This window comes from Phaethon lepturus, unplaced genomic scaffold (assembly GCF_000687285.1).
Source record: "Phaethon lepturus isolate BGI_N335 unplaced genomic scaffold, ASM68728v1 scaffold11225, whole genome shotgun sequence".
NCBI lineage: Eukaryota > Metazoa > Chordata > Aves > Phaethontiformes > Phaethontidae > Phaethon > Phaethon lepturus.
The window spans coordinates 53,044-66,135 of record NW_010538395.1 but is presented as its reverse complement, the minus strand read 5'-3'; the positions used below and the strand labels follow the sequence as shown (position 1 = coordinate 66,135).

The following is a 13,092-nucleotide window of genomic DNA, read 5'->3' as shown; positions in this document are numbered from 1 at the left end:
CCACAGCAGCAGCAGCAGCAAAGTATGTTACCCTGCCTACCAACATTCATACAGTGCTCCGTGAACTCTTCCTTTTTAAATGTAGTCACTCTCGGGTGCTCGCATATGGAAAGGCACATAAAAAGCTATTTTCTTTTTGGAAAGACTGACTTCAATAATGTGCTATCAAATCTTTTTCTACTTTTTTATGAGGCCAAAGAAACTGCTCGGGTTTATTATTTCTAGTGTTTGCATATTACTGAGACTGGCTTAAATCTTTTCTTCAGTGTTTTAATGCTAGCAAGCATCCTCATGCTTTTCTTCTCTTACTGCTGATGCTTTTTTTGCAGAAGAAAAACAGGACAGAAGTGAAGAACTTTACCACCAGTCACAGACTTTCTTATAACCTGCCTGAGCTGCCTGGAGAGTTGTTATGCTTGACATTGGGATGAAGGGGACAGTGACCAGCAGACATCAAGATTTTAATCCACTTCTTCATTCTCACTTTTGTTTATGCTTTCTGTTCCAAAATGTTAATTCTCTTTTTCACAGAACAGTCAATTTTCTTAGACTGACAGACATTTTCTGGATGAGAGCAGAAAATAATGCAAACTGCATTCTTTACTGACCCTTATTCCACTACTACAGGACCCTAATTTAGCACAGTATGCAAGCATGGACTTCAGTTTTTTCTAAACAGGGACACGTGAATAAATTCAGAAAGGTGTTTAGAAGGCAGTTACTAAGTAAATGGCTCCCTAAACTTTGTACTACCAATTCAATTGTCCAATGGTTGGGGTGTCCGCATCATCTGTTCAAGTACAAATGATGATGTTTCTTTATTTTTCAGAGATACTGTGTTTATGCCATATATAAATCTATGAAGGTGAAGTACATATATAAAAATAAGGAACCTAACTTCTACACTCTGCCAAGGGGTATATGAAACAACAACCGGCAGGCCACAAGGAAAGCTTCCTTATGGGAAGCAAAGGCTGCACTAGAGAAAGCCCCAGATTCAGGAGCCACTTCTAAAACCACTACCACAAAGACAGGAGTTACAGGTTCAGAATGCAAACTCAACCGTATAAAACAAAAGTCTTTGACAAAACAAAAAAATGAGCAGATAATGTAATCCATGCTCAGGGCACAGCTATCCAGACAGACCTTCAGATTAAGGGTCCTTAATTTGCGGATACCAAGCAGGCTTAAGTAAGCATAAGATAGGAAACAGACTGTTCAGTCAAGGTAAGAGTCACATTTAGTGAAGAATCCAAGAAACTTTCCTAAGTCAAAATTATGGCCTTTCAGAAGTACAAAAATTCAGGCAAGAAGGACATTTCAGAGAGCTGAGTATAAGTTACCTAGTCTTTGGTTCAGTTCTACCAAAGCCTACTTCAAGGATGTAAATCTTTGGCGGACTCAAGAGCCTGATGACTAGCACTAGCAGGCCATCCAGAAACTCAACTGCAATAACAACAAGAAAAGAAGCCTTAGTTTCTTCTGTTATGTGAAGACACCAGTGTTTCTGTGCTAACCTCCCACAGGTTGGCAGTTCTGCTGTATTGTTTTAAACTTTGTTGGCCAAGGAGGGCAGTTAATTTCAGACTTAAAAGCTGCACACTGAGGTATGTTTTAAGAAGGAACTTGTGTTTTTAAAACTGCCAATGAAATGCATTAGAAAGCATTTCTAATTACACACGTCTACCATATCAGTTGCTGTTTCTTCAGCTGTTACTAAAGAGGTTTAATGAAACTGACATACAGTCTAGAAATAATTATTCCTGTATGTGTTTTATCCTTTCTACCATAATATTTTTTGTGTGTTTGCTTTGATTTCAAAGGAATAAAGGCCTCTCTGATCATGCTGTGGACACACATAGGGACATCTGCATGTGTCTCTGCTATCCTCTGAGAAGTCTGAAGTCACTATCTAACTGACCAAAGACAGAAGCTTATTACAAGTTTATTGAACATCAGCTACCAAACACAGGGGAAACTGAGGGGAAAACAGCAGCATAAGAGCAATCTCTATTAGATATGAAATCCTCATGCAGCAAGCACTATTTTTAATAACATTAATGGTAGAAAAAACTTCCATTAGATTTCACACCTTATCAACAAAAAAGTCTAACAACAAAACATAAACCAAAAGGAAACTACATTTTACTGGTTGTGTGCTTCCATAAATAATTGTTAATGTGGATGCTCAATAATTTCCTTGCTTTTCTTTACTTCTCTGGGCTTCAGCATCACTCATGTTAAGGTCAGAAATAGCCAACCTATTCATGCTATCCACTGAAAAGGCATTTGGTATTTAGAAAAGTATTAAATAACTTCTGAGACAGATAAGAAAAAAGCCTATAGCAGAAGCTATAATTACCATATATATATTCTATACCAAGAACTACTGTGTCCTTTCCTTGCAGGATGCACCATATTCCATCATATATTTAAGTTTTCACTGAAAACACTCTTACATTAACATGGTCCAGTTTTGGACTTTAATATGGGAATCAGTCTAAGACAATATACTAAGCTCTAAGAATAATGAATGCACTACACCTGAAACACCAATGCGAACTGCTATAGTGTACAAGATTCAAGTATTTACTTTGGAGAGTTACAGAAATTCCTAGATAACAGGAGAGTTCTTCTCAAAGTGGATCCAACAAGTCATACCAATAAGATGTTAAAAACTCCTATAAATCCATGGCCATAGGAATGATTTTTTTAGTGCTGGTCTAAGTTCAAAAATCCTTCAAAGATCCTTTTCTTGAGGTATCTAACAAAGAATCTTACTGCTTCAAAGTTATCTCAACTCCATTGTGCTGATTTATAAAAATCAGTTAAAATCAGATAAGTAGACCAGTTTTCTTTTCCTCTCTAAGAACATAAGCATGGCAAGTCAAACCCTAGAATGCTGCCTGCATGTAATTAATCAGTGTGCCTTAAGCAGGGGCAGCATCTGGCTGCTTTTAATTTAAAATGCTTTTGGGAGACAGAAGAGAAGACAGCTGATTTGTTCATGTCAGATTTGCAAGCCTGCAACTAGCCAGCACCTTTAAACAACCCTTCCTTTGTCCTGTCCCATTCACCATTTATTGTGAGCAGAGCTGGTAAGTTTTTTGATTTAAAGATTTTCACTAGAAATTACTGGTTTGTCAAAAAACAGCTTTATTAATCAAAATTATTGATTATTCATTTTGATGAACTCACAGTGAAGCCCTGCAGAGATAATGGAAGAAGATGACTTCCAAGGTGTGGACTAGTCCTAACAAGTAAACCACCTCAAAAGTCCAGGGACATCTAGTTTTCCTAGATCCACAAATCCCAAACCTCCCTTCCACACAATAATGTGGCTGCAAAACAAGTGCTTGGAGATTTTGCTTGTTTTGCTTCTTCTAGATTTCTCTTTTGTAGAAAATGTCAAAATTTCTATGTTCCTTCTGGAACAGAAGTTAAAAGCTTGGATGATTCGGTGCAACAAAAATGTTGTGCCAACCAGCTCTACTTTTGATAGCTGCAAGGGCAAGCACTCAGCATTTCGTTTACTGCAGACCATACAGAACTGGGGAGCACTCATCTTCTGCTAACCCTTCTGAAGATTTGCCTCTTTCCTCAGGGCAGTAAATGCTAGCCTGCACCAATAAAAGCTGTCACTGCCCTACCAAAACAGAGTCCCTCTCGTATTTGCCTCAGTGCTGTCTGTCTAGTAAGACTAAAGCAATTTCAGCCAGGGGCAGTGTGAGGGCAAAGTATGTTCTATATACTACTCAAAATCTTGTCTATCAAGAAAACCGCCTGCAAGTAACATCATTATATTTCAGAGTTTATGAGACTGAGGTTTCTGTTTAGGATGAAGCCAGTACTTACCTTGTATTAAAAATATCTCAGCTATAACAGTGTCTCATCTTATGGCAACAACACACTGTTTGAAAAATGTGTGAAAATATTTAGAGGGGAGGTATTATAACATCTGGGGGAAGACAAAACACAGCTATTGAATTACTCATTCCTGAAATCTTAATAAAATGTGAACTGTTTGGGGTGTTTTCTATCACAGATTATTTTTACATGTTGTTATCAGGGTTATACCATCATACAGAGGCATGTCACCTTTAAGGGAAAAAAGCCTACTGCTAGAATTGCAAAATTGTTAGTGAAAATTCAGAAAAAGTCTAAAATAAATTGCAAGCCAAATAAAACCTGGTAATAGAAATTGTGAATGTGATGTATACTCTACACTGAACTGAGAAGTGCTTGGGAGAAACTTTGAAAAAAGGAAAAAATCAGTCTTGCATTTCACATAAACAGTATGTTTCTACGCATTTCCTCCACATATGTTGTTTTGGGTAAGTGGAGTTCGAAAGGAGTAGCAAGTACAAAGCAGTTACACCCTGTAGTTTTATTTATACTGGGAAGTTTCTTTTACTGCTCAGAAGAATTTCACTGTATAAACACAATGCCAGGTTCCTCTTTGTAAAACTGCAGCGTAAGCCCAGGAGAAATGAGGTCATACTTCCACACCTGCATCTCTGGGGCTACCCTAGAAGTCCACTGTGGCAGTTACAACCTCCTAGTTATAAAGGAAGAGGAGTCAACAACAGAAGCACCCTGCCCAAAACGCCACAGTAAATGGAGTCAAGAGGGTCATCTTCTCTCTCCGTCTGGTGACGCAGCAGAGAGACAGCAGGCAGTAGCAATGCTGTCAGCACAGAGGCTGCCCTTCCACCAAAAGGCAGGTGCAAATATACTCAGACTGCCTCAACTGCCAGTCCAGTCCAGTCCAAACAGACAGAAACGCTGCTCCGACCTGACTACAGCTTGGAAATAACCACAAAGACCATAATTTTCCATCACCCTTTTCTCTCCTCTATAAGCAGCACCTTTTCCTGACTCTGGGCCTCAACTCCCTCGTATTTTCCTTCACAGCATTTTGGCGCTAGGCAGAGACAGTACTTCACTTTGATCCCTCCACAATCTCGTCACTGGTATTGTATCTGGATTGGCAATACCATCAATACCTGGCTTTGGTCTGCATTCCCTGGTCACATCTGCTTCAGATTTAGAGGTAGGTTATGAAGTATGTGGGCCTCCAGCGAAAGAATATGGACTTATACCTGCAAGGAAGTGGCCTTACAAGCTTCCTGCATAGCAAAACAATCCTAATTTGGGTCGTATCAAGCAACTTCAATAACATTGATAGCAAGGGAACATAAGACTCTTGAAAGGAAACAGGTTGTTTTTTCCTTACCCTGATTTTTGACTCAGTTCTCTTTGACTCAGTTCTCTTTCACTGTTGAGAAGCACCGTTTCCTCCTTAATTTCTTCTTCTGTTACTACATTATTTCCAAGTCTCTGTTGAGAATTTGCTTCCCGTGCACCATCACCATCAACCACCTGCAACACATGTGATCCAGCGATGCCCGAACTCTTCTCCTCAGTAGTCAGGCTGTCTGAAGGAGAACAGCCCTCATGTTCAAAAGATTTCTGAAGCAGAGTTTCTACCTGAAATTCTGCCCGAGTATCAAGAAACAATTTCTGTGCTACAACAGCTGCCGGTTCTTCACCAGAATGTCCAGACCCTGATGTTGGCATGTCTGACTTGGCAGAAATCTCTTCAAGTGATACATCACTGACTTCATTTTGGCCCAATATAATCCAGCCCTCATCTTGCCCACAGCTTTCCTGTGATCTCCTTTCATCATCCAGTTTTTTAGGCACAACAGAAGAACTTTTCTCTTCTAAGTGAACAGTGTCCCATTCAGGCCCACAAACAGAGTGATCTTCTCTTTCACTTGTAATGGAGATTTGCTGAAAGGTATCCAAGGAGCCCGGTGAAAAGTGTTGATGAGATTCTGTTTGTTCAGCTATATTAGCTTCTTGAAATGCAAAATCACTTTCGTTTCTTTCAAGGGTATCCTTTGGTGAAGGTATATTTTCTTCCTCAGTAAGGACATAATCCATCTCCAGTGAAGCTGGATCTCGGTGCACCTGCCTCCTCACATCTTCCTTACCCTCTGTACTTTCCAGCTTAGGGCGCTCAGAAGAATTTCTTGGCTTATTCTCCCTACAAAGTAGGGAGTCAGTACCAGCTTCTAAAAAAACAGGCAAACAGAAACTCCTTTTAGTTTTTTAATTACTACTTCAGTAACCATGATTTCTTTAAATCAGTACAGTGAGATAAAGCTCTTCTCAGTTTGCTTTACTCTGTTAATGTGTACTTGAATTTTATAACATCATCATCATCATCATTATTGTTAAAGATTATACATTAACATTGCAACATTGCAATCATTCCTAAGGGACAAATGATTCAGTGTCCCATACCCCAGGCCCTGTACAAACAATAGAAATAATGTTCCTCCTTCAATGTTTAAAAGGTTTAGATCTGTCTAGAAGGGTGATGCTCGAGGTCTTCCCAAAGTACAGAGTTTTGTACATCAGGGAGACACACAAACTTCAAACTTCACGCAAAGCCTTATCATTCAGCAGTAAAACTCCAGACATTTCCTTCTTTCTTTGTCCTATGAACTTGCTCTGGAAAGCAGGATTTCTTACCATCGGGTGATCTTTTATCTCCACCTGGCGGTGAGTCAAGATCAGTTGTTTCTGCTTCATCTTTTCCTATCGAAATCTCAGAAGCTCCTCGATTTGCTTCAGACTTGGAGAGTGAAGGTGCTGATGCGTGACTTTCCTGAAGGCACTCTGTGGATGTTTCAGTCACCTGATCTTTAATGCTTCTGTCTTTGGTCATTAGGATGCCTTCTGCATCTTCCGCAGGAGTTGGCAGTGGTAAAGGTTTTTCCAAAGAAACACCATCACAAAATGGCTGCTGTAATAAGAGCTCATCCTTTGCACACTCTCTGCTGCCAGAGGGTTCAGCATCAAAAGACACATAGGATGGAGGAGCACACATCATTGGTGATTGGTCACTGGGCATTTCCTTAAACACAGGAACATCATTTTCAATTACATCTTCAGATTCTTTTGTTATGTCATCAACCAGTTGATTATTTGAATCAGATTCATGGCCTTCATTATCACCAGGCAGAATGGTTTTGGGAAAGAATATCTGTTTATCCTTTGATTCGCCTTCCGCTGCTTCACTGCGTAGTACTGACAGTATGTTCATTCCACCACACGTGCTTGCTGGAACATTAGTCACTGCTGTATTCCTGATGTTGTGTTCTACCCCTATCTCAGATTCATCCACACATTCTTCTGACATGTCTAGCTCATCACCAGTTACTGCTGTATGGTCAGTACCAGGATATTTTCCAACTGCAGCCAAAGTACTAACTTCTTTTAAGCTTTGTTCTGCCCTATTAGGTAGAGTGAAATCCATGGGAACCAAATGCATCTGGGAGGTTGCTATTTGAGCTGTATCAGATGGTGTTCCCTGGTGGCTTGCAGGAGTAAAACTTTCATGGAACGTGTCTTTCAGATCTAAGGACATCACCTCTAAAACTTCATTGGTAATTTCAGCCAATTCAGTTGGGTAAGTAGCAATTTTATTTTCTAGACCACATTCTTCCAAAAGTGCAAATTCAGGAGGCTCCTGTGTATTAGAAGAGATTAGCTGATAGGATTCAGTGGTCTGTCCCTGTTCATAGTCCTGGGGTCTACCACTTTCAGACTGTACCTCTACCTTCTGCATTATTAACTGGCACTTTGAATCAAAATCTGCTTCTTTACTTGTATTTGACCATGCCTGACTATCTTTGTCTTCAGACTCCACCACCGTCTGAGAAGGTGGGATAGAGGCACACTTAGCTTCATACTCCTGGCACACGTCAGGACTGCTTGATGCTTCTGAACTATTGTCTTGGTCACAGTGACTTAATACATCAGGATTTTCACCATCTGATTTCAAAGTGACAGTCTGCTCAGCATTAGTCCACAGGTCAGGTTCCACTGAAAACAGCTGATTACTTTCTTGTGTGTTATCCTGTAAAATATCTGGGATAAGTGCAGTTTCGGGAACTAATATACTCCACCCTGGACTCAACTTCTCTGCCATTTCAAAAGATAAGTCTTCTACAGTGAAAGCACCTGGCAGGGAGTTGTGCACTTCTAATCTTTCACAGGTTTCCTGCTGTTGTTCTTGAGGAATGACACTTGCATTTCCCTCATTGTCTTTTGGTAGATCTGGTACAGTGATTTCTTGAACGAATGTATTTGGCATACCTCGTTCCTCACTTGAAAAAGGATTCTGTGGAGTCAGTTGATTTTCCTCATCTGTAAGAAACAACTGCTCTTTCAAGCCCCTTTCTTCTTTATCCAGTATGAAAGGATCAAATTGTTTGAACTGTACAGTGTCTTGATTTATTTGACTATCAGGAATATTCATAGGATGTACTAGCCTTTCACTTTCCTTTTCATTACAGTACAGGGGATGAGGCTGTTTTCCATCATTACTTGCATTAGTGAAATGTGCTTCTGTTAGTTCTTCATCTTGTGAAGGTGATCCCCAGGAGTCCTCCTTACTATTTGTTAACTGGTTTATTGCAGAGTGACTTGAAACAGAATACTGATCTTCCAATTGCTTTTCTTCACAAGGTCGTGAATTCCACCATTCTGAACTGTCACCTGGAAAACCAAATGTTCGTACTGTGGGTTTTGAATCAGTTCTTACATCAGCTTCCAATGACATACTCCACATATCTACAGCTTTTGAAGGATACTCCTCTTTATCACCAACAGCAAAAGTTGGTGTAATATCTTCAATCATTTGATACAAATATGAGTCTTCTCCACTACCTGTTTCTTCACTGAAAATGCTCACCTGAGCTTTTTTCTCAAGCGTTTCCCAGTGACCTAAATATTCTGAAGTCTCATTAAGCTCCATTATAGCCAAGTCCTCCTGCGATACCTTCACAGCTTTAATTGTTTCAGGATTTTCATTCAAGATGCCTAACTGGACCTCCTCTCCCACCTTAGTTTTTGCATCAAAATTGCCTTCATTTGCTTCAGGACCTGTTGCATTGGATTGAGCATAATCCTGTCCAATTTTAGACTCTTTGTGCTGTTTGTTTTTATATGTGGAATCTTCATGAATCACTTCGGGACATGACTCTGAATTCTCTGAATCCTCATTTATGTCAGGACTTGATAAAGAAGATACAGTATCATCATCTACATGGGCATTCCAAAAATCTAAACTTTTAGGACTTTTGTTCTGTTCAGCACTTGTTTCAAATCCTTCTTCACATTCATTCCCAAATTCATTCCTTTTACAAGCACCTTCACTATTTTTATTATTTTTAATATCCCACATATCCCTACTTGTTTTGTGATGACTGGCAACTGGAAGGTCTCCCCACACATTCACAGATGCATCACTTAAATCGGGACTTGTTCCACTTGAGTGTGCATAATCATTTATAGAATTACTCCACACATTATCTTCTTCCAAATAACTTTTGATCTGTATATCCTTTGAAAGGCTACTTGTTGTGTTTGCCATTTCAAGGACTTCACTTGCCTCAGGACTTGTTCCAGGAGACTGCAAATCTTCACATGGCTGTGAATTCCAAGCAGTTTGGGGAAAACTGTCACTAAGCATTATACACGGCTCTGTGCAAAGATTATTAGCAGGTTCTAAATATTCAGAGTTTTCATTTCTCCCAGAACCTACTTCATGTGAAAATGAATTTTCCACCACAGACATATCTGTAATGTCAGGAACACTGACATATCCAGAAGAAGGACTCTTCTTAAATTCATCTGTGAAAGACTTTTCGTGAGTCCTGTTCAGTTTCGAGCTATTTTTGAAAGACAGGAACTCAGAATTACAAATGACTGGATGGTTATGAACCGCTTCACGTAAGCCCTCTTTCACTTCTCCCAGCCCTTCTTGTGGATCATACATCAAAGGAATTGATGTGGCTAGGCAACAACCACTTCTTCCAGAGTCACTCCAGATGCCTGAGCTTCCAGGCATTTTAGAAGAATTATTTTCAGGATTATCACTACCCTTATCAGAACTTTCAGAGACACTTTCCATCTCAGGACTTGTTGCATCCTCTATCACTGTAGTCTCCTTTTCAGATTTCTCAGAAAGCAGCTGTGATGTTTCACTGTAATTGTAATTTTGTGGTCTGGAGTCATCAAAAGATTCATAATTTCTGCCTTCCTCAGAAGCACTTGAAGAAGATTCCACATTATTCTGTGCCAAGTCTTTCCTCTCTTCCTGACTCACTGGATTACTTTGATTGGAAAATGACTTATTCTCTGTGACTAATGCTTCCAAGCTAACACTATTCCTCATTTTTTCTGGGGAGCTGGGAACTTCAGCTGTTGACCGGTTTTCTTCTGAATCTGCATTACATGAAGATTCACTGTCCTCTTGCACTGATTTATTACAAATGTCAATAATCATTTGCTGTCCACTTGTCCCATCTGTTCTCTTAAATTCCTCTCTTCCTTCCTGAGAGATGACGAAGGCATTGTCCCAGCCTTCCTCACAACCCTGCTCGCTCTGCAAACTCCATGAGTGCAGCAGCTGCGCTGAATCCTGACTATCCAGCCTTCCATCAACATCAGCAGTGTTTTGTGCCACCTTCTGACTAAGTGTCTCACTCCCTAAGTCACACATTTTCAGATCCAAACCATTCCCAGTGTCTGAAGTTGGCGTAGATGTGTCTGTGTCTTCTACAGGAACACTGCTCGCTGTTTCTACATTTTCAGATGCAGTCTGCCTAGCATTTAATTCATTCTGTGGTGGTGATAAGTCATTCACTGTTTGATTGTATACCGGTGTTATTCTTCTGATTTCAGTTGCAGAAAAATTATTTTCATTGGTATGTATTGAAAAACATTGATCAGCTGTTTGTTCTGAATTAAGGAAAGGTTTAGCAGAAGCAGGAAGAGCAGTAATTTCAGAATTTCTTTCTTGTAATTGGGTGACATTATTTAGGGGAGTCTCCCAGATGTCTGTATTTCCAGTGCTTGAAAAAGGCATGTTTCTGGGAGATAATGGTTCCTTATTTGCTTTCTCAAGTACTTCTGGCTCAGTCAAATTTGGGTTTATCCATTTATCAGTAACTGTTTCTTTGTCAAAATCTTTGTCCTCATTTTCTCTTTCGTCTTCCACATATGTAGGTGATATATACGAATCAGATGTTGAATAATTGGTGTCTGGTGGAGAAACAACTAAATCTTCACCTATGTTTGATGAACTAAGATCTGAGTGTTTATACAAGAAGGTATCCTCCCATGGCACTACTACTTCTGTTACTTCTTTCCTCATATTTTTATCATACATATTCCAGGTGTCTATATTTTCAAATTGTTTTGGTCTATGTTTAGGGTCACCAAATACAGTTTTTTCCTCTGTTTGTAGCTTGGAATGATTTTGCATATTGTTGAAAACAGAATTTTTATTTTCAGATTTCCCATATTCTTCTACTGAATAATACTGTTCTTTATCCCAGGCTTCTGGAGATACTTGGATAGGTGGATTTTCAGTCTCATTGTCCACTGTGATTTCTGAAGAATCTGATAAATTAGTTTTTGATATGGCCCATTCCTCAGGAATATTAACTGATTTTTTTTCTCTATCCAGTTTGTGCATGTTCCATACATTTTCTGAGGGTCTAGCAATATCTCCTGCATCAAACTTAGTCCAGACTTCGTAAGAGTCTCCAGCTAGCTGACCACCTTTCCCTTCACCACCACACCATGCATCTGACATTACAGGTGTCCGCTGACTGACCTTCCACGGGTCAGTAAAGCTCTCTGGTTCTTGCTTTGTCTCCTCCAAAGAAGCAGTTTGCAAATGCGAACATTCACTGTTTTTCTTTTGATTCTCATGGTTCCAATTATCCTGTTTAAACTGATTATCCCACAGACCTGCTCTCATGTATTCCATTTGCTTTGGCTGTTTTTGGAGGAATACAGAATCTGAGGCTCTTCTATCAATACGTTCTCGTAGCAAAGGACTTTCTTTACAATCTTTCCATAGGACTGGGCTCTGAAATACTGATTCTTGCTCACTTGAACTCCATGTATCAGCATTTCTGGACTCGAAGTCAAAGCCATCCCACCAGCTCCCATATCTAACACGAGACTGAGAATAATTTGTGCCATCTATTTCATTAATTTTTTTTATGACATCTTGTGGGAAAAATAAAGGCTGCCCATTATCTAATGGTGAAGTTTCTACAAGACTGTTCATAGGAGTTGGTGGAATTCTTGAATCAGCAGATTTTAACATTTCTGGTGAAGAAGAATCACCTTCAACTAAATCGATCAAACTTGAAGTTTTCTCACGTATTTCTCCTGGATCCTCACCAAATTCAGCTAAATTGTCTTCCTCATTTGTTGTCATAAGTAAGTCAGTTGAATAATTTGCTGTATCATTTTCTAGCAGGTTTGCTTCATCAAGTTCTTTCTGCACAGTGAGTTGTCCTTCTGACGAATCACTATTAAGGAAATAGTCGTCTGCTGGGGAACAATCAACAGAACGAGAAGGTGACTCAGATGGAGCTGTAACCACAGGTGCTAGATCAAAATTGAAAAGATCAAAGTTATCACTATTGTTTCTAGACTGAGGCTTTTGTTCTTCGGCTATTGCTCCTTCAGGAATAGGGCTATAGGAATCAAAGCCAGGCAGAAGACTGTGATGGGAAGCAGCACCTTCTGCAACAGGGCTATCATCACTGAGGAAAACAGAACTCTCCTTGGAAGACCGGCTGCTTCTAATGGTAGCCAATCCACTGTCTGGACTCACAAGGTCTACATTAACATCAACATGGGCTTGCATAGATCCATTTAGATCTTGAGGATTTTCTGTAAAATTGGCAGAACTGGGCTGTGGTTCTACATCAGAACCATATAACTCCATAATACCAGAAGATCCTTGAGAAAGTGGAGCACTTCCAGCGACAGCTTCAGTAGAAGAAGTTCTACTGTTTGATACCATTTCTGGTTGCCTTCTACTTATAACTTCCTTAACTAGAAGAAAAATTTGATCACAGGTCACCAAAGAATTCTCTTGATGATAAATGAGAATTTGGTCACATCCACATTCTAAAGGATCCAGCTCCAAACAAGGGTTCTGACATTCTTCTAATTCACAGCAAATCTGTTGAAAAATAAGATGTT

General features: G+C 39.7%; 1 protein-coding gene across 1 annotated transcript in view; it reads right to left on the bottom strand.

Moving 5' to 3' along the window:
• PRUNE2 (prune homolog 2 (Drosophila)) overlaps window positions 1-13,092 on the bottom strand; it is a gene marked incomplete at its 5' end in the record, with an annotated part of 104,450 nt that overhangs the window by 41,756 nt on the left and 49,602 nt on the right. The window contains 3 exons of the mRNA XM_010286789.1: window positions 5,237-5,382; window positions 5,491-6,080; window positions 6,544-13,072. Of these exons, the coding sequence (XP_010285091.1) occupies window positions 5,237-5,382; window positions 5,491-6,080; window positions 6,544-13,072 (7,265 nt within the window). The remainder of the gene's footprint in view (window positions 1-5,236; window positions 5,383-5,490; window positions 6,081-6,543; window positions 13,073-13,092) is intronic.